This window comes from Pongo pygmaeus, chromosome 3, assembly GCF_028885625.2.
Source record: "Pongo pygmaeus isolate AG05252 chromosome 3, NHGRI_mPonPyg2-v2.0_pri, whole genome shotgun sequence".
In the NCBI taxonomy this organism is placed as follows: domain Eukaryota; kingdom Metazoa; phylum Chordata; class Mammalia; order Primates; family Hominidae; genus Pongo; species Pongo pygmaeus.
Genome location: NC_072376.2, coordinates 6,541,939 through 6,562,424, shown reverse-complemented (window position 1 = coordinate 6,562,424; position 20,486 = coordinate 6,541,939). Strand labels below are relative to the sequence as shown.

The following is a 20,486-nucleotide window of genomic DNA, read 5'->3' as shown; positions in this document are numbered from 1 at the left end:
CAGCAGTGAGAGCCGTCACAAAGAGCGAAAGAACAAACCCTCCACACTGCGGAAGACAACCCGAAGGTGTTACCGCTACTGGCTCCAGCAGCCTGCTTTTATTCCCTTATCTGGCCCCACCCACATCTTGGTGATTGGTCCATTTTGCAGAGAGCTGATTGGTCCATTTTGACAGGGTGCTGATTGGTGCATTTACAATCCCTGAGCTAGACACAAAAGTTCTCCAAGTCCGCACTAGATTAGCTAGACACAGAGCACTGATTGGTGCATTCACAAACCTTGAGCTAGACACAGGGTGCTGAGTGCTGATTGGTGCATTTACAAACCTTGGGCTAGACACAGAGTGCTGATTGGTATATTTACAATCCCTTAGCTAGACATAAAGGTTCTCCAAATCCCCACCAGACTCAGGACCCCAGCTGGCTTCACCTAGTGAAGCCCCCACCCCGGCTGCAGGTGGAGCTGCTGGCCAATCCCGCGCGGTGCGCCCGCACTCCTCAGCCCTTGGGCGGTCGATGGGACCCGGCTCGCCGCGGAGCAGGGGGCGGCGCTTGTCGGGGAGGCTGGGCCACGCAGGAGCCCACGGCCTGGGGGAAGCGCGGGCATGGTGGGCTGCAGGTCCCGACCCCTGCCCTGCGGGGAGGCAGCTGAGGCCGGGGCGGGGGCGGGGGGGGGGGGAATTTGAGCGCAGTGCTGGCACTGCTGGGGGACCCGGCGCACCCTCCACAGCTGCTGGCCTGGGTGCTAAGCCCTCACTGACCGGGCCGGCAGCACCGGCCGGCTGCTCCTGCTCCGAGAGCGGGGCGCCGAGCCCCCGCCCACCCGGAGCTCGCGCTGGCCCGCAAGCGCAGAGCGCAGCACCGTTCCCGCCCGCACCTCTCCCTCCACACCTCCCCGCAAGCTGAGGGATCCGGCTCCGGCCTCGGCCAGCCCAGAGAGGGGGCTCTCACGGTGCAGCTGCAGGCTGAAGGGCCCCTCAAGCGCGGCCAGAGGGGGCGCCGAGGCTGAGGAGGTGCCGAGACCAAGCGAGGGCTGCCAGTACGCTGTCAACTGTCACCATCACTGGCCTTGCTTGCTCTTCGGCTGCTCAGACCCAAGGGGCAAGTTTCTCCAGGTATTTCCAAACCAGGGAGGGCTTTGTGTTTAGTTTAAGTCAAGGAGGCTGTCCCCTTTTCGAGGCGGTTTGGATTTGTTTCAGCAAAAAGTAGCAGAAGTTATTACACAGGAACTTTTTGTAGCATATAAAGAATGAATCCCGATAGGTACTGTGATGGTTATGGTTAGGTGTCAACTTGATTGGATTGAGATGCCTAGATGGCTAGTGAAGCATTGTTTCTGGGTGTGTCTGTGGGGGTGTTGCTGGAGGAGACTGACATTTGAGTCAGTGGACGGGGAGAGGAAGACCTACCCTCCATGTGGGTGGGCACCATCCAATCCGCTCCCAGCGCGGCTCCAACTAAGCAGGCAGAAGAAGGTGGGAGAAGCTGGCTTGCTGAGTCTTCCACCTTCATCTTCCTCACATGCTGGATGCTTCCTTCCACTCCTCCTGCCCTTGGGCATCAGACTCCAGGTTCCTCGGCCTTTGGACCCTGGGACTTACACGAGTGGTTTGCCGAAATCTGTGCTTTCAGCCACAGATTGAAGGCTGCACTCTCGGCTTCCCTACTTTTGAGGCTTTTGGACAAGGGCTGAGCCACTACTGGCTTCCTTCTTCCCCAGCTTGCAGACAGCCTATCATGAAACTTTGCTTTGTGATCGTGTGAGTCAGTTCTCCCTGATAAACCCCCTTTCATAGACACATAGATCCTATTAGTTCTGTCCCTCCAGAGAACCCTAACATAGGTACCAATAGAAACCTTACAACTTTCCCTAGATTATGAAGGCTGCATGGAGTTCACCACCCTTTGCCTCGCGATATCAGTGGAGGAAGAACAGAGGCGCTGGGGTCGAGACAGAATGGGGCCAGACCTCAGCTCCAGAACCTATGACCTCATAGGTTTCAGAGACCTGCGTTCCAGCCTGGCCTCTGCCTTTACTGTGTGGCCCTGGGCAGGTTCCCTAACCTCTCTGAAACTCAAGTTCCTTACCTCTAGAACAGGAGCAATAATAGGACCTGCCTCACGGGTTTGTGTAGAATACAATAGAGTGCAAAGTGTGCGACACAAGGCCCAGCACACAGTAGGTCTCAATCAGTGGTCACACTTGTCACTATCCTATAGGATGGGCCTTGGGCACACCTCCTAACTTTTCCAGCCTCAGGTGGCTCCTCTGTGAGATCAGGATTATAAAGATCTGCTTTTCAGGGTGGCTATGATTTGTTGAGAAATAAAGTATCTATCACACCATCATTTACACAATCATTCATTCATGGAGCCATTCATTCCTTTAATCATTTATTCAATCATTCATGAATTTATGGATTTAGTCCATCATCCATTCATTCGCCAGTTCTCAAGGCTCCTGTGCTGGGCATGGTCAAGACACACTCCCTTCCAATGGGCAGCTAGGTAAGTGGGGGCCTGAGGAAGTGAAGGGACTGTCATCAGCAAACCCTGCTCCAGAGTGGAGACAGAGCAGAGCATGTTCCACCCAGGAACCCCTTGGTTTGGAGGCATCTCCATCTCCTGCCAGCCCAGCCAGTTTCTGCCAGTCCCTGAACCCTTCTCACACTCTCCACCCCACCCATCAGGGGCCATGTGGCAGGGCTGTGGAGGCGGCGTGTGAACCAGAGCAACTCCGTCTTGAATAGGAGCTGGCTAAAATGAGGCTGAAACCTACTGGGCTGCATTCCCAGACGGTTAAGGCATCTAAGTCACAGGATGAGATAAGAGGTTGGCACAAAATGCAAGTCACACAGACCTTGCTGATAAAACAGTTTGCAGTAAAGAAGCCGGCCAAAACCCACCAAAACCAAGATGGCCATAAGAGTGACCTCTGGTCGTCTTTGCTGCCACACTCCCACCAGCGCCATGACAGTTTACAAATGCAGTGGCAATGTCAGGAAGTTCCCCTATATGGTCTAGAAAGGGGAGGCATGAAGAATCCGCCGCTTGTTTAGCATATCATCAAGAAATAACCATAAAAATGGACAACCAGCAGCCCTCGGGCTGCTCTGTCCATGGAGTAGCCATTCTTTTCTTCCTTTACTTTCCTAATAAACTTGCTTTCACTTTTCTCCATGGACTCGCCCTGAATTCTTTCTTCCGCGAGATCCAAGAACCCTCTCTTGGAATCTGGATCGGGACCCCTTTCCAGCAACATCTTCGCTTCCTTTCTCTTTAAATTAAATTAAATGCTCATGGATTTTAAAGCCCCTATCCCTTTGCTCTCACCCCCAGTTGCCATGCCTCAGAGGAATGGCCTCCACCCCTTTCAGCTGTTTCTTCTGCTAATTACCTCCATGTTTTGGAATAACATGTTCATATGCTATTTCTGATTTTCCAGTTTGAGATAATATGTGTAGACACCATGAAAGAAAAATCATCTCTCATATGGCCCTTCTGGCCTCCTTCAATGAGACTTTAATGGACAAGCCACCTTCCCAGTATCACCATCTGACTGGGTCCTGTTAAATCAGTGTCCATCATTTCTGTGCTGTGTAAATAGGATTCACTGCTGAGCCACGGAAGGCACTATGATTACGTTTCTTTCTTTCTTTTTTTTTTTTTTTTTTGGAGACCGAGTCTCACTCTGTCACCCAGGCTGGAGTGCAGTAGCATGATCTCGGCTCACTGCAACCTCCGCCTCCCGGGTGCAAGTGATTTTCCTACCTCGGCCTTCCAAGTAGCTGGGATTACAGGCACCCGCTACCACAGAGACAGGGTTTCATCCTGTTAGCCAGGCTGGTCACTAACTCCTGACCTCAGGTGATCCACCCACCTTGGCCTCCCAAAGTGCTGGGATTACAGGCGTGAGCCACCGCGGCCGGCTTATGATTACTTTTTGTTTACGCTGTGCCTAATAATTATCTAGTTTTTTGTTTGTCTAGTTTTCTCCACGTTGATCACTAATTCATTTGTGAAAAATAGAAAATTCTTCTCAATGTGTTAAAACTATCAGATAAGCTCTCAATTTCTGCTTCCCCAGCCCCGTAGATTTGTTGTTTGGAACTTTCCATCTTCCTGTGTCGATCTGGACTGTTCACTCTCTAGGCCCACCACGCAGCTGTCACCCTGGGGACTCCCTCACTGTCACCTGGGTGTTCCTTTTGTGTCTCTCCTCCGTGGTATCCCTGTTTCTGGGATCCCAGATGGATTAGCTGGGAAACAGGCTAGGCTGCTATAACAAAGAGACCCCCCAATACAGCAGTTTATGCAAAACAGAATTGTATTTCTCTCTCAGGTCACCATCTGAGTAGGTGGCCTAGGCTAGTGTGCTGGCTCCAGGCAGGTTTCTTCTCTCTTGTCACTCTCTCTCTTTTGACCCACATTTTCTATCTTGAGATCTAAACTAGTTGTTCCAGGTCCTGAAACCACCTTTGCAAAATTATAACTAACGAAATTATGACAGTGAAAAAAATCAGACCTAACCAACTCCATCTTCCTTCTAACCTTTAAGCTGTCCTTGTTCATTCCTGGACATAGGCCAAACTAACTTTGGGAAGGAATTCAGTTCATGGTTTGACTGAAACAAAATTGATAACAGCCTTTTCCCAAAAAGACGCCCCTTCTTGCCTAGGGTCCAGTCTGCCTTTGCAGGACTAACAAATTAGCTACAAGATTAGATATCACAGTTTAGAGGTCATGCAGCCTCTGGCTCCAAGAGTCTGAACCTCTGCATATTGCTCCTAGGGATAACATCATTATTGTAAAACCTAAGATCAGTGCTTGAGATATTTTGCAGACCCTGCACGCTCGATGGATTAGCCAATACCACCCAGACCAGTAATCTGGCTCAACCAGTCCTACCATTGCACCCAGGAAGAGAAGACATTAAGAAAACCTCACTTCAACCCACTATGATTCCATCTCCAACCTGACCAATCAGCACTCTCCACTTCCCAAGCCCCTGCCCACCAAATTGTCTTCAAAAACTGTGATCCCGGCCGGGCGCGGTAGCTCACGCCTGTACTCCCAGCACTTTGGGAGGCCAAGATGAGCAGATCACTTGAGGTCAGGAGTTTGAGACCAGCCTGGCCAATGCAGTGAAACCCCGTCTCTACTAAAAATACAAAAATTAGCCGGTCATGGTTGTGGGTGCCTGTAATCCCAGCTACTTGGGAGGCTGAAGCAGGAGAATCGCCTGAACCCAGGAGGTGGAGGTTGCAGTGAGCCAAGATCGTGCCACTGCACTCCAGCCTGGGCGACAGAGCGAGACTCTGTCTCCAAATTAATTAATTAATTAAGTTATAATTAAAATTAACACTCTGATCCCCGAATGCTTGGGGAGACTGATTTGAGTAATAATAAAACTCCAGTCTCCCTCACAGCCAGCTCTGCATAAATTACTTTCTCCATTGCAATTCCCCTGTCTTGATAAATCGGCTCTGTCCAGGCAGTGGGCAAGGTGAACCCACTGGGTGGTTACACTTTCAGCACTGTGTCTACAGTCTGGCCAGCCTTTAGGATGGGAGGGCAGGTAAAAGACAGGCTTCTCCCCTCTTACAGCAGTGCCTGGAGCAGATCACTTCCATGTCCTCGCTGTTGGCCCCACCTGGCTCTGGGGGACGATCCTGTGTCCAGATAACAACTCCAATGCGATATATGAAGGGAAGGTCAGATGTCAGGGACAACCAGGAGTCCCTGCCTCGTGTGTTTCCTTCTTTCCTGGTTTCGTGTTAGTGGCGCACACCCTCCAGTGACTTCCTGAGAAATTGCCTTTGTGTGAATGGGAGCCAGTTTGAAAACTTCCCAACATAGGTCCATACCTTTGGGTCATCTCCCCTCATGGTGACCTGGGCTTGGTCCTGTGACTTGTTTTGGCGCATGGGACGACAGGAAATATGACACAAGCAGAGACTTGAGAAGCAGGTGTGCCTTGGGGCTTATCTTACTGACATTGGGGGCTCCAGTGTCAGAGACATTGGAACCAGAGTGACTCCATCTTGAATAGGGGCTGGGTAAAATGAGGCTGAGACCTGCTGGGCTGCATTCCCAGGAGGTTAGGCATTCTTAGTCAACAGGAGATTTACAGATGGGGAATAAGTGAACAATGTTTACCGAACAGACCCCGGACTTAACAGACCCAGGAGATGTCCTGATGTCCCGATACCTTAAGAACAAAAGCATTCTTAGTTTAAAAGTAAGTTTGGTGGCTGGGCACGGTGGCTCACACCTGTAATCCCAGCACTTTGGGAGGCTGAGGTGGGCAGATCACCTGAGGTCAGGGGTTCAAGACCAGCCTAGCCAACATGGTGAAATGCATCTCTATTAAAAATACAAAAAATTAGCAAGATATGGTGGCTGGCACCTGTAATCCCAGCTACTTGGGAGGCTGAGGCAGGAGAAGTGCTTGAACCTGGGAGGCGGAGGTTGCAGTGAGTGGAGATCGCACCATTGCACTCCAGCGCTCTAGCCTGGGCGACAGAGCAAGACTCTGTCTAAAAAAAAAAGTTTTGCTTTAAAGATTCTTGCAGAAGACAGTAGTTGCACAAAGATGAACAATCCTTAGTCACCAGCCCTCGTAGCAGAGCACACCTCCCCCAGGATTTTGTGGCTTTGTTGTCTTATATATAAACAAGCACTGTACCTAAGGCACATGCATTCCTCCTCTTGCTCTTGGGAACACCCTACTCTGCCTATGGAGTAGCAATTCCTTCTTGCCTTTACTCTCTTAATAAACTTGCTTTCACTTTACTCTGTGGACTCGTCCCAAATTCTATCTTGTGCAAGAACCAAAAACCCTCTCTTGAGTCTGGATTCAGACCACTTTCTGGTAACAACTGGGGCGATCACAGGGCTGGCCTGGGAGAGCCCGCTGGGTGAGAGAGATGCCTGCTGATGGCATCTGTGTTGCCCTGAGCCAACCAGCAAACCTGTGAGTGAGGCCGTTCTAAAACATTCATCCTCAGCTCTGCCTCCCAGCCCACACACGGAATTGTAAGAAATAGTCCATGTTTACTCTTTTTTTTTTTTTTAAGACACTAAATTCTGGGGTGTTTCATTACACACCAAAAGCTAATTGGTACAAAACCTTGAGTGGGTAAAAAGTCTTCATTTCCCTCTCAAGTGTAATCAATAGTTTGAAGGGGCATAGCCAGCATTCGAGGTCCGAGAATTTCTTCTTAGAGTTTGAAAGCAGCGCTCCCTTCCCTTATTGCTGCTGGGAAGACTGAAGACGTATTCTGATTCTCCTAAGCTATCGTTTACAGTGTTCTCAGTCTTCCTGAGTTCTGATCCTCAAAGGGATGGCCCTGGAAGCGGGTAGGCTTTCCACCATTGCGCCGGGCACTGTAGTTTCTTTCCATCTGCAAAGTTTGATTCTTCAGGTCAGAAAAATTTTGAATATTTTCTTTCCTCCATTTTCTTTGTTGAACTCCTCGTATCTGCGTGCTGAGGTTAGCTTTGTTTGTTTATTTATTTATCTATTTTGAGATAGAGTCTCACTCTGTCACCCAGGCTGGAGTGCAGTGGCGCTATCTCAGCTCACTACAAGCTCTGCCTCCCGGGTTCAAGCGATTCTCCTGCCTCAGCCTCCCGAGTAGCTGGGATTACAGGTGTGCGCCACCACGCCTGGCTAATTTTTGTATTTTTAGTAGAGACAGGTTTCACCATGTTGGCCAGCTTGGTCTCAAACTCCTGACCTCAAGTGATCAGGCTGCCTTGGCCTCCCAAAGTGCTGGGATTAGCAGGTGTGAGCCACCACGCCCGGCCGAGTTTATCTCTTTTTCTCACCTATTTTCTTTGGGATTCTCTTTGATGTTTTTTTGTTCTACTTCCTGAGAAATTTCCTTAACCGTATCTTCCAATCTTTGCAGAGATCTTTATTTTTGCAATCATGCTTCTAATTTCCCTGGTTTCCTTAGAGTCTCCACATGTTTCCTTGGCTATGTTTTCCATATTCTCTTATCTCTATGCAGATATCCATTATCAGAGTTTTGAAAACTGTATTCCGCTTGGCACTGTAGCTGAAAGTTGCAGCTTCTTTTCCTTCCTCTTGGCTTGTTTGCTTGTTTTCATCTTGGTCTTTTCCACAGCAGGGCTGTCCTTGAGTGTCTGGCGTTCTGGGCTGTCTGCTTCTATCTCAGCAGCTGCCTGGAATCTCTGTGTGCCTGTGGCAGAGTGGGGATGCGTGTCAAACTGCCAGCTTCCCAGTTAGATGCTTTGGTGGAGCAGTACCTTTCTTCTTTTGGAGATGGAGTCTCACTGTCACCCAGGCTGGAGTGCAGTGGCAAAATCTTGGCTCACTACAACCTCCACCTCCCATGTTCAAGCCATTCTCCTCCCTCTCAGCCTCCCAGCTGCGATTCTAGGTGCATGCTACCATGCCTGGATAATTTTTGTGTTTTTAGCAGGGACAGGGTTTTGCCATGTTGGCCAGGCTGGTCTCAAACTCCTGACCACTGGTAATCCGCCCGCCTTGGTCTCCCAAAGTGCTGGGATTACAGGGGTAAGCCACCGTGTCTAGCCGATGGAGCAGTATCTTGAGGGACCGCCAAGTGTCCAAACCTAGGTCTTTTCTCTCCAGCTGGCCAGCTTCCCAGTGAGGGGGCCTTTAACCTTCCCCGGGGTGTGGGTGGGTTGGGTGTGACCTGTTCTCAGTTGGCTGCCTGCCGCCAGGTCTTCCTGGGGTCCCGGTCCCCGCAGCCTCTGGCACAATCCCTGGGGAATGAACCTCCCACCTTCTGCAGGGGTGGGAGAGGGATGCTTGCTGACGAAGACATTCAGAAAACCTCAATTTGCTCCCCACCCTCAGAGGTCCCTGGTGCCCCAGGCCCAGAGCCTTTCTGGGGTTCTATGATGCAAACCAGTTGCCTTGTGGATGCCCGCACCGCGGGCTTGGGCTCTGCTCTCTCGGTCTCTAAGCCGTTTCCACTCCCCTACGTGCCTTCTTGCTTCCCATCTTCAAGGCCACAGTCCGGCTCCTATTCTCTTTATTTCGATCCCTTCTTTGACTCTCGAGCCTGTGGGAGTGAGGGTGTTCGATCTGCAGTGTTTACAAGGGTTCTCTGGGCTCCTGCAGGGGACCCAGTGTTGAGCCCACATACACCTTGCTCAGTAAGTAGTCCCTAAGGACTGTGCAGGGCACCAGAGACACGGTGGTGAGTGAATGATGGTCCCTGGCCTCACATCCATGTCCGTGCCAGTGCCAGGGGGGCCCGGGCTGTGGTGGAGAGGAGCCAGGGCTGTGGGGCCAGGAGGAATCGAGGCTCTCAGCTCAGGAGGCTTTTCAGGAGCAAAGGGTGCACAGTCGGTTTCAGGAGGGGAAAGGTGTGAGCAGCGACTGGGAAAACACACACCAGAATGTCACCTTCCAAGACCTGAAGCCCCCCAGGTAGCCAGAAGGTCCAGGACACAGTTTAGTAATTAAGACCTTGGGGCTCTGCGGACACGCTGCCTGGGGTCAGACCCAACACTCACAGTTTGTGGCCATGAAGGACTCACCCACCTCTTCACGCTTCAGTTTCCTTATTTATAAAAGCCGCGGAAAAATCACAGAATCCTCTTGACCAGGTGGCTGTGTGGATGGATGAGCCTCCGTATAGAGCCTGGTGTGTCCCCTGTGAATACTAGGAATGACATGGAGGGCAGGTCAGGCAGGAGGGCAGGTCACCCAGGGGCACCCCTGCCAAGCCAAGCCTGGGACCTAGCCCAGTGGGTGGAGGGCAGGGCAGGTCAGGCAGGAGGGCAGGTCACCCAGGGGCACCCCTGCCAAGCCAAGCCCGGGACCTAGCCCAGTGGGTGTCAGGAACCTCAGGACCTGCAGGGCTGGGGAGAGATGAGCTCCGGAGAGGTCCAGGGAGGGAGAGCATTGAGCATCATTTCTCCCAGCCCTCTCAAGGCCATCTCTGCCTGCCACAGCTCTGAGCGCAGGGCCTGGTGTGGAGTGGGGGCCCATCCATGTGTTCAGACCCTGCTGGAGCAGGCCAAGCCGTCCCTGGCCAGGGGCCAGCTCCCCACCACTCCACAGGCTCCAGCCCTCACACGCCTGGCCCTCTAGAAGCCCTGCTCACTAGCTCTGCCACCATCTGGCTGCCCCTCTGTCCCCTGCAGCCCCATAAACCATCACCAGAAGCTCCCCAGGAAAGAGCCCTACCCTTGCCGTGCTCAAGAAAGGCAATGAGGTGCCACCAGGGCTACAGGCCCCGCTTTGCTGCTTCCCTGCGTGCTGTGGACCTCCCGAGGGCCCTTGCCTGTGAGCAGGGAAAATCCCTACCTAAAGGGGTGGCTTTGTCACCAGGACGAAGGTGCCCAGGGATATGGGGTCCCTGGTGCTGCCATGACAAATGACTGCAAACTGAGAGGCTTAAAAGACCATATTTATTCTCTTCCAGTCTGGAGGTCAGAGGTCTGACACAGGCCTCACTGGGCTGAAACCAAGGTGTGGGCAGGGCTGGTTCCTTCCGGAGGGTCCCAGGAGGATCCATTTCCTTGCCTTTTCCAGCTTCTAGAAGCTGCCTGTGTTCCTAGGCTGGTGGCCCCCTCCTCCATCTTCACATCCAGCACCGCTGGTCGAGTCTTCATGACATGCCTTTCTGAGCCTTTTTCTGTTGCTACAGTTGTCTCCAATACAACCAGGAACGGTTCTACACTTTCATGGTCTTGGGCGATTAGATGGGTCCCACAGGGATAATCCAGGCTAAACTCCATCTTCAGGTCCATGACCTTAATCACATCTGCAAGATCCCAGAGCTGGCATTCGGTCAATGTTGGCTGAAGTTGGGTTTGAGGAGGCTGAGACTGCAGGATCCATCACCACCCTGGGCCTCCGCACATGCCTGCCACTTCCATCCCTGGGGTGTGAATCCTGACCCCTCCACTTATTAATTCTACTAACTTGGGTATCGGTTAAATTATCTCATCTCTCTAGGCCTCCTGTTCTCCATGTGTACAATGGGTATAACAATAGCAATCCCCATGCTCTGCAGAAAGGATAGCGCGCAGCCTCAACGAGACATCCCTTCCCTGTAGGGGCCGGGTGACCTCCAGCACAGCAGGACTGCGGGGTTCAGTCGAGTCACCCCACAGTACTGAGGAGGAGCAGCATGCCCTCCCTCTATGTACACACACGGTCAGAGAGGTTAGTGAGTGGCCAGTGACACACAGCCAGGAAGTGGCCACCTCCTCCCTGTGCTCTGTCCTGGAGCTGTGGAACTAAGCGCCAATGAAGCCCCTGCCAGCAGACCCGCAGAATAGCGCCTGCCTTCCTCCTGCTGAACCTGAAGCCCAGAATTCCCTCTTGAAAGCCAGAGGCAGTGCCTGGCTCTGGGCAAGGTGCAGGGAAACCCAGGCATGCGTGGGGCACTTACCCACACACTCTCCTGTTTAGCTCAGCCATTGTGGCAGGTGGGGCGGGGCCTCTCTGGCTTCCTGAAGAATCCAGGTACCCTGTGGTTTCTCTGCCCCCGGGCTTCCATTCTCTTGGACCCTCAGGCATGTCTGTGGGGGAGCACTGATTGAGGAGTTATACGCTACCTGTGTGATTGTGAGCTAATTCTTTAACCTCTCTGAATCAGTTTCCTCATCTGTATCATATTCTCATGGAGAGTGTGAGTGTGTGTGGAGATGATGATGGGCTATGCACACCTGCTGCAAGACAAGACAACTATCATTACGGAGTGTCATGTGCCAAGCACTGTGTTTTGCACTATCCAAGTTAATCTTGCCCTTCCTCTCCCACCACAAACCTACAAGATAGGCAGTCTTATTAGCTCCATTTCCTCAGTGATGAATTCAGAGCTAGGGAAAGTTAAGAGCTGCATTAGGAGCTAGAGGGAGCAAACCCTTGATGTGAACCCAGCTTCCCAGTGCAAAGCCCATGGGCATCCCCACCCACTGTATTGCCTCTTGATGGGCTCCACCTCCATGAGGTTGGACTCACTAAAAACAAACAGCATCTGGACCTCGTTTTTGATGTAACATTTGTTATTTTATTGGAAAAAGCTGGTATTAACATATTTATAGTTTTATTCAACAATTGGGTAATTTGTGAGACACCAAAGAAAAAAGAATGCACCTATGAGTTACAGAGTCCAAACTGATCAGGGCTGACAACTTGACCACCATGTATCCCACACCACCACCCCCACCACCACCACCACCAAGAGCTTTGTCCTCAGAGAAAAGCTAAATTAAAAACAAAACCAAAAAAACCCCAACAACTTCACAATGACTATGTGAACGCCCGTACATTCGAGAAGACCAGGAAATGTAAGCAGAGCCAGGATGCAAGTCTGTGACTATTACACTGGTCCTTCTACCGTTTCTGGTTTTATCCCTCCCGCCGACACCTTTTCTTAACACACATTTTATCTTCACAATTTGCTTTGGACATCATTATTTTCCAGGGATCCAGAGACATACTTTTCTTGAAAGAAGATCTTTTCCTTTCTTTTTTCTCCTTTTTGGTTTGGTACCCAAAGTTTAAAACAGAAGTAAGGAACTAGGAACTGTATTAAGACCTCCTTTTGAAGAATATGTAAGATTCGTACTTTGAAGATGGTAAATGTTAAATCTATGATGTGACAGTAACCTCTAGCTGCAAATACAAGTTTCTTCTCTTAACATTTGACTCACAAAGGGAGATGGATCGTAGCAAATATCCAAGTAATGGGTAAGGCCCTCAGAGTTGGGTTTTGGCTTTAACACGCTATCTATACAATTGACCACATTCTCGAACCTTTTTACAAGGGGGAAAAAAGTAATCCAATCCTTTGATTGTTAAATTTAATTAGAATAGATATGTACATATAATACTGTCCAGCTCAACTGGATTTTATAGTGATATATAAACAAACATTCTTCATTCACGTTGATTAAAAAAAAAATCAATGATCCATTTCCCTGTGTAAATGTTATATGGCCAGAAGTGAGTACACATGCACTTTGTGCTTTTACACACACAAAAGTATTACTGTAATCCACTGAGAATAACCTCAGCTGGGTCTGTTTCCTGGGTTATGTTATATCTTGTAAAAAACAAAACAAAACCAAAAAAAAGGTTGGATTTGGCTAGGTCTCTGCTCCCCACTTTCTGAATCAAAATGCCAAACTACATGGTTCTGCTGCAAGCCCATGAGCAAAGACGACTCAGAGGGGTGGGCAGGTTTGGTATCACCAGAACAGGAGCATCTACCATGGAAACACCACCTTCTCTGTGGCCCTCATTGTCAGAGGGGCAGAGTTCCCGAGGGATGTGTCCTCTGGGACTGTGTGGTCCTTAAATAAAGGTATCCTAAAATGGTCAGAACATGCAATTTCCTTTCAAAGGCAGTTCAGTGCATTGGCTCAAGGAGGGTGCAAGCCCAGGGTGAAGTGGAGTCCTGGGGAGGGCCGCACTCCTGAAGCCACCAAGCAGAGCGAGGAGCTCTGGGGGGTCTTCTCCATCTTCCATCCTGCGTCTCAGTTCTCCCGGACCCTTGTTGTCGCCAAGTCTGCCATGTCCTACTTCACAAGACAAAGAGGCATTCCTTTCCAACCTTCCATTCGAATGTCGCTGTAACATGAGCCACCCACGAGATGGACTGGAGAGAACCTTGTGCGAAGACCCAGACGGGTTCCTGACACCACTGCATGGCACCTGCCATGGGTGACCTGTGCATCTGCTCAGAGCCTCAGTTTCTTCTTGTGGACAGAGGGGATCCTGAGGGTTCCCGCTTATCCCCAGCATCCAGCCCAGAGCCTGGCATGCTTCAAGAAGTTGGTGTTTGTGGAGGAAATGAATGAACACCCACCTCACAGTCAGGAGGAAGATTCCAAAAAATCGTGCATGGGAGTCAGTGTCTGCTCCGGGAAGGTGCCCAGTGAATGCTGAAGGGTGAGGCTGCAGGGAGGGCTGCAGGGGGTAAGTCAACTGCCTCTAGGGCTGAGCACCACACCCGGCACACAGCAGAGGCTCAGCAAATGGCAGGTGAATCAGATGAGGACACAGGCACACAGAAGACAAACCCCACTCCGCTCCTCTCGCGAAACCGCACCAGACCTGGGACCTGGGATGTTTCAAGACATTCAGAAGACCTAGGAGAGGAGCTTGCATCTGCAAATTCTCAGCATGAATTCACCATCCAAAAAACAAAGGTGAGATCATCAGCTCTGAGACAGGGCGAATTGCCCCATTTATAAGCAAAAGAACCCCTGGCTGGCTCGTTTGAGATTCATCATCTGTCCCTGGAGCCCTGATCTGGGACCAGTGAGGCATGGGGGAGAAGCAGCTCCCATCAGCTCCGGCCCCCACAACAGGACACACTGGAGTGAAAAATTAACCCAGACGCATAAAAAGTCCTATTGATGTGGTAAAGACCGCAGACCGAGACAGGAAGGGACGTGAATGAAAGAACCCTGAACTGTAAGACTCCACAGTCGTGTCCATTTTATGATTTGTGGCGGTGAACGCTTCCTTTCCTTTTATTTTATTAAACAGACAATTACTGCCAAACACAATTCTGGCCTAGGGAAGCTGGGGCAGGGATGGGGCCCAAGCTTCCTGTGTCCACACACTGCCACCTCTGCAGCTGTCCTCATCAGTGCTGTGACTTTCTTCCCCTTCTTGCACTGCGGTCATGAAGGTCATGTCGGGGATGACTTGCATGAGGCTGGGTGGCAGGGGCTGGGATCTGCACATACCTAGTGCATGTCAGAGTTTACCTTGTCCTGGAAGATGTACAGGTTGTTGGTGGCAGCGATGGCAATGATGTTCTCAGCCGGGTGCCAGGCTGTGTGCAGGATCTTCTTGGTGAAGTCCAAGCTGTCCACACTGATGTCATCACGCCGGCGCTTGCCCCCCACGCACACGCGCCGTGGCTTGAGCACAGCCCGGGGCTTGCTGCTTTCCCTCGAGGCCTCCAGGGTCACGTCCCGCTTGGTGTTCCGATCGAACATGCGGAAGAAGTTGTTGTAGGCCCCGGTCATGATGACGCTGGTGGGAGAAGGAGAGGTGTCAGGTGAGGAGGAGCATAAGCCTCTTCTCAAGAAATAAGCCCAGGTGTGGGGGCTCATGCCTATAATCCCAGGACTTTGGGAGGCCCTGGTAGAAGGATCGCTTCAGCCTAGGAGTTCAAGACCAGCCTAGACAACCTAGCAAGACTCCACCTCTACAAAAAAATTAAAAATGACCGTAGTCCCAGCTACTCGGGAGGTTGAGGCAGGAGGATCACCTGAGCCTGGGGAGGCAGAGACTGCAGTGAGCTGTGATTTACCACTGCAGTCTAGCCTGGGTGACAGAGTAAAACTCTGTCTCAAAACAACAAACAAATGAAAAAGAAAGCAATCCCAGAGCCTAAAGAGCCATCGCTCCCTGGAAAGGGAACCCACACCTGCCTCTATTCCCGTCTCTTGGGGTCTCTTATACCCCCTCACATGTCAGCTGCCACCAACACGCAGACTTTGAGGCCAGGAGCTAAGATCCTTTTTATGCTCTGCCCCAATCATCATGAAAATACCCTCCTGGCCAGGCGTGGTGGCTCACACCTGTAATCTCAGCACTTTGGGAGGCCAAGGCGGGCAGATCACCTGAGGTCAGGAGTTTGAGACCAGCCTGGCCAACATGATGAAACCCTGTCTCTACTAAAAATACAAAAATTAGCTGGACATGGTGGTGGGCACCTGTAATCCCAGCTACTCAGGAGGCTGAGGCAGGAGAGTTGCTTGAATCCAGGAGGCGAGGTTGTAGTGAGCCAAGATCATGCCACTGCACTCCAGCCTGGGCAATAAGAGCAAAACTCCGTCTCGAAAAGAAAAGAAAAGAAAAGACCCTCCTGTAATTTCTGTTAGTCCAGGAGAGAAAGCTCTGGCCTTCCAAACGGACTGTGCAACCACAGCAGGAGGTAGACACGGAAGCAGCTGGGACAGAAAACCACCAGGCCCTGCTTCCCTCCAGGGGCCCGCCTGTCCCGAGGACTCGGGCGAATAAACAAACATGCATCGCCATGAGGGTCGGGGCGAGCAGTGCTGACATGCAGGGGCTCACTGCCCTCACCGTCCCACTAAAGAGAACTCCACACCACTTCTCTGCTCTCCCTGCTCCTAAGGAGAAGGGGTTCCTGCCAGTGGGAGGAAGGATAAGTTCATCCACATAGTAAGAGGCAGGAGAGAAAGCACAGCTCTGTGGGCCTGCTCCCAGAGGGAGGGTTTTGGGGTTTGGCCTCTGCAGGGCCCTGGAGCAGCTGTGGGGTACAAGGTAACCGGGGAGGAAGAGGATGTTCCAAAAAGCGACCATAAAGAAGTTGTCCTGCTGAAGGCTCTTCAGGGAGGAAATCCCGTTCCCTTTTGAAAGCTGAGCTAGGCTTCCTGAGGGTGACACTGCTCTGTGACAGAACCAGGAGGATCCCTGGGTCTCCAGGGGTTATGCACAGAGGACAAAAGCTCACACGTGAGCTCAGGCACTGTGGTCAGGGTCTTGGGCTCTGGCCAGTCCGCCTGGGTCCGGATCCCAGCTCTGCCCTACCCTGACATGTGCACTATCTTAGTTTTCTATAAAAACTAGGATCAACAAGGGAACGCAGCCCCTGGTGAGCGTGAATCAGGGTACATAGGCTGAACACCCCGCACAGTGCTGGGCTTGAGGCACTTTGCCTCTTGTTAGTTACCAGGTACTCCTCGATCCTAATCGTCCATGTGACCAAAGCCGCACCCGCTTTATATGTGATTCAGAGCCTGGGACAAGGAAAGCGGCATGCGAGGGGGGCCGGGTGAACGAGTCGCACAGAAGGGCCTGCCCAGGCGCTACAGGCTGACTGGGGGAGGCCACACTCCCCGCGCCGGCACAGCGGGGAGGCAGCCCCCTTTGTTCTTCAGAGAACAGTTCACAGAATGAACCTGGGTGATTTCACACAATGCTGGCTCTTCTGATCCATTTAGTGGAAGGAGAGCGACATAATTAAAATCATTTGCAACCCACACAGTTCCTGATCCTCTCCCTGTTCGGGTGTGGAATTCAGCTGACACGTGCTCTGGGGGAGAGGGAGGGGCCCCTCTCATCCTAGAGCACCAGGCCCCAGCACCATGAGAGCCTGCAGGTTTCTTAATTCATGCAGGTTTCTTAAATTCCAGAAGGTTCCCATAACAGGGAAAAGAGCAGGTGAGCTGCTTCACCTCTCCTAGCCTCATCTGCATGTGGGACCACAATGCCGGCTGCTTTCAGCCCCAGTGCTCCGCTCCTCTTTCCATTGGGGAAAGAAAGGCTCCTGCCCCCGCCACCCGCGGCGCCTGTAATCCCAGCTACTTGGGAGGCTGAGGCAGGAGAAGTGCTTGACTCCGGGAGGCAGAGGTTGCAGTGAGCCGAGATGGCGCCACTGCACGCCCTATCCCTGTGAGCGGTCAATCACAGTGCTCTCCCCGCCCCCTGGCCTGGCCAACTGGGGCATGTGATATTCCTGTCCATGCTGATTGGTTGAAAAAGTGGGCAAGTGACCCACACAGAGCCAATCAGATCCTTCCATGAGAGTTTTACACAGTCCCTTGGGAGGGGTTGGCTGGCTGAGGATAATGGAAAGGGGAATGATTTTTGGGGTCATCTCCGAAGAGGGAGAGGATGAGGCCAGTGTGTAAGAAGCAGGGAGGAGCGGAGATGGGGAAGCATGGAGAGAAGAAAACGGCCGGAGAGAAAAAAACAGCCCTACGGATACAGCATGAGCCCCTGGGGTAGCCTTGCCCGGGACTTCTCAGAGCAAGTGTAGGTGTGTTTGACTCCTGCACCCGAGCACGCTGGGCTGGCACAAATCCCTCCCCCCAGGACAGATCAAGGAGAACTTCATGGAGGAGGGGGCGTTGAAGCCGATTGTGGGAGGGTCTGCAGGATTCCTCCGGGTGGGTAACCAGGGGAAGGGCAGGCCTGCCAATAGGATAGTCCACGCAGGATCACTGCGGCACCCCTGCCCATATGAACTGGGATCTTGCTGAAGTCATCACACATGGTCTCATCCCCAAAGCGGCCACGAAGGCCACAGTTTCCTAGAACCACTTTCCTACTGAGTTGACTTAGGGGCTTCCTCAAGCACACGGTGGACAGGGTAGAATGTGGACCAGAAACTGACAGAGTCCAGCAGGAGAGCTGCTGCCTCTCCACAGCGCACTGCCCATCCGCGTTCTGCCGGTGCTAGGAAGCCCCACGGCAGGGGCCATCGGGCAGCCACTGTGCGGCAGCAGCGGCGCTCTGTGGGCCGGGCCAACTGTCAGAAGCGGTCACCAGGAATACGAGGGCAGCAACTGGGAGCCCGCGAGGATTCGAGTCTGCTTTGGTCTGCAAGGATGTGGGAACCTGGGGGGAATCCTTGCTTCTCTCCTGAGCCTCTGAGCACCTGGAAGGCAGGACCCAGGGTCTGTTTACCTTGGGACCCCTGACCATGGGGTATGTTGTTCTCAGAACAGTGCTAAAAGTGAAGTGGGAGGTGGCACACCTCTATGCCTTCTAGAAACATCCACAGCCACTGGACACACCTGAGGTCCCCAGTGAAGGGCTCAGAACAGGTCGAGTTATAGTAGCCCCCCAGGGCACCACACCCATTGCGGGAGGCAAACAAGGACAGAGGTTCCAGCCGCGCAGAGCAGAGCCAGGTGCGGAGCGAGAGACTGAGACGGGTGGGGGACCACTAGGACAGGGCGTGGCTGGCGTGTAAAGTGCACGCAGGAAGTGGCGGGTGGGAGGCAGGGCAGGAGAGCCCAGGCCTGGACACCACTGTCAGCCTTGGGGCAGCTGGGCGGCTTCTCCAGTCCTGGGAGCAGGCATCACCTGGCCGCGGGTGCCCCCTGGTGGCAGCTTGAAGGAAGGACGGGCAGTGGGTCGCAGCCAGCGGGGACCTACCCCCAAAAACGCACATAAAAGCTGGAATCAGCTTTTTACAGCTGCAGGTCCCTCTCGTCCGATTTGGATAGACCCTCTTGGGACCCACTGCACCAGGAAACCCCAAATGTGTCAGGGCCTGCAGCTCAGGAGCATGGGAGGAGCCCTGTCTGCTGGGGGTGTCTGGGATCTATCTGGGATCTATCTGGGGGCAGGGCCTAGAGAGAAGGTCCTGTGTCCTGCTGACCCAGCTGTGCCAGCCCAGCCCCAGGCCGGGCCTCCATCCTGGTTTTCTAAGCATCTTTTAGTGGCCCCCTGTGATCACCATGCCAGTCCCTCACCTGAGCTCGGGCTCTGCTCAGAGACCCTTGCGGGCTGGGGGAGCTCCAGGATGTTGGCAGCTCTCTCAGAAATCTCCTTCCCTGGACACAATGGCTTGGCCCCCCACTTGGATCCAGCCCTGCTTCCAGGGGCCTCCCTCCTGGTCCTGTACCTGCCATGTCTAGCCCCTCCCCTTATCCAACACACCAACTCTGATGGTCCCAGCCCTGTGCCCAAAGCCACAGAGAGTCATAGCGCGGCAGCTGTCACATGACCACCATAGTGCTGGCCACTCTCAGAGGTCTGGGAGAGCCCAGACCTGTCATGTGACTGATGCCATCCACAGGGTGGACAGCCCCCCACCAGGTGACGCCCAAGTCAGGGCTGCTGGCTCTCGCTCCACCCTCCTTGCCCGCCACATTGTACAGGACTGCAGGGAGAAGGTGACAGTACATGGGCTCCTGACAGGTGGTATTCTGATCTAGCAGCCAGTGTGGTCTTTATCTCCGCACTGTATGTCATCTGGAGACCCACTTCTGGATCTGGGCAGCTGGACTAGAAGGAATCTAGTCCTTGAGGAAGCAGCTGTAGGAGACACTGAGAGGCCACCTCTCAGCTTCTGAGCTCGAAACTCACAGATGGAGAGTAGGCTTGTCCATTTCAGAATCTTACTCCTGGCAGGACCCTGAGCACAAAGCTGATGTGATTTGGGAGGGCAGCGGAGGGATTTTCCCACCTCCAGAATGGAGGAATAATCCCAGAGAAGAGACACAGAGGTCAGGTCAGGGGCCCCTGCCATGGCCCCCTTGTCCATGCCTGCCCTGGGCTGAGCCCAGGCTGGGGAGACACAGGAACTCACTTCTGGCACTGGGGGGGGGCCACTTTCCAGGCAGGTGGGGTTGAGAGACGGCTGGACCTGTGGATTGTGACAAGCCCTGGAGGGTACAGGAGCTCCAAGGTGCCCCCGAGCCTCAGCGGGCCTGAGTGGGGTGTCACCAGAAGAGAGAGAGACAGCAGTGGTGATGGGAGGAGGGGTGAGGAGACCGATGGTCAAAGCCACAGGGGCGCAGGGCTGTCTCAGGACACACAGGTGTGGATCGATGATGGTGACCAGGTGCTGGGCTATACAGCTCTTGCCCCCGACAAGCTGGGAGAGGGGAGCACATCACTGGGGACCCTGAATTAACTAAACATGTTCCCACTACTGCCCATAGGGCAGGCGCCAACGTGGCTGTGAGGTTCACTGACCGAAGATGAAGAAAGTTTCATGTCCTGCCCCTTGAATCTGAGCG

At 52.7% G+C, this 20,486-nt stretch overlaps 1 protein-coding gene and 1 long non-coding RNA gene across 7 annotated transcripts in view; one reads left to right on the top strand and one right to left on the bottom strand.

The window, feature by feature from the left end:
* The first annotated feature begins 847 nt into the window (after window positions 1-847).
* On the top strand, window positions 848-2,348 carry LOC134739247 (uncharacterized). The gene is made up of 2 exons (XR_010125859.1): window positions 848-1,114; window positions 1,874-2,348. It is a non-coding gene; the product is annotated as an uncharacterized LOC134739247 (long non-coding RNA).
* Window positions 2,349-12,005: 9,657 nt separating this feature from the next.
* Window positions 12,006-20,486, bottom strand: part of PPP2R2C (protein phosphatase 2 regulatory subunit Bgamma) — a 247,451-nt gene continuing 238,970 nt past the window's right edge. For all 6 annotated transcript variants that reach the window (XM_054484751.1, XM_054484755.1, XM_054484756.2 and 3 more), the window contains one exon: window positions 12,006-15,012. In XM_054484751.1, the coding sequence (XP_054340726.1) occupies window positions 14,721-15,012 (292 nt within the window). In that variant the 3' untranslated portion in view covers window positions 12,006-14,720. The remainder of the gene's footprint in view (window positions 15,013-20,486) is intronic.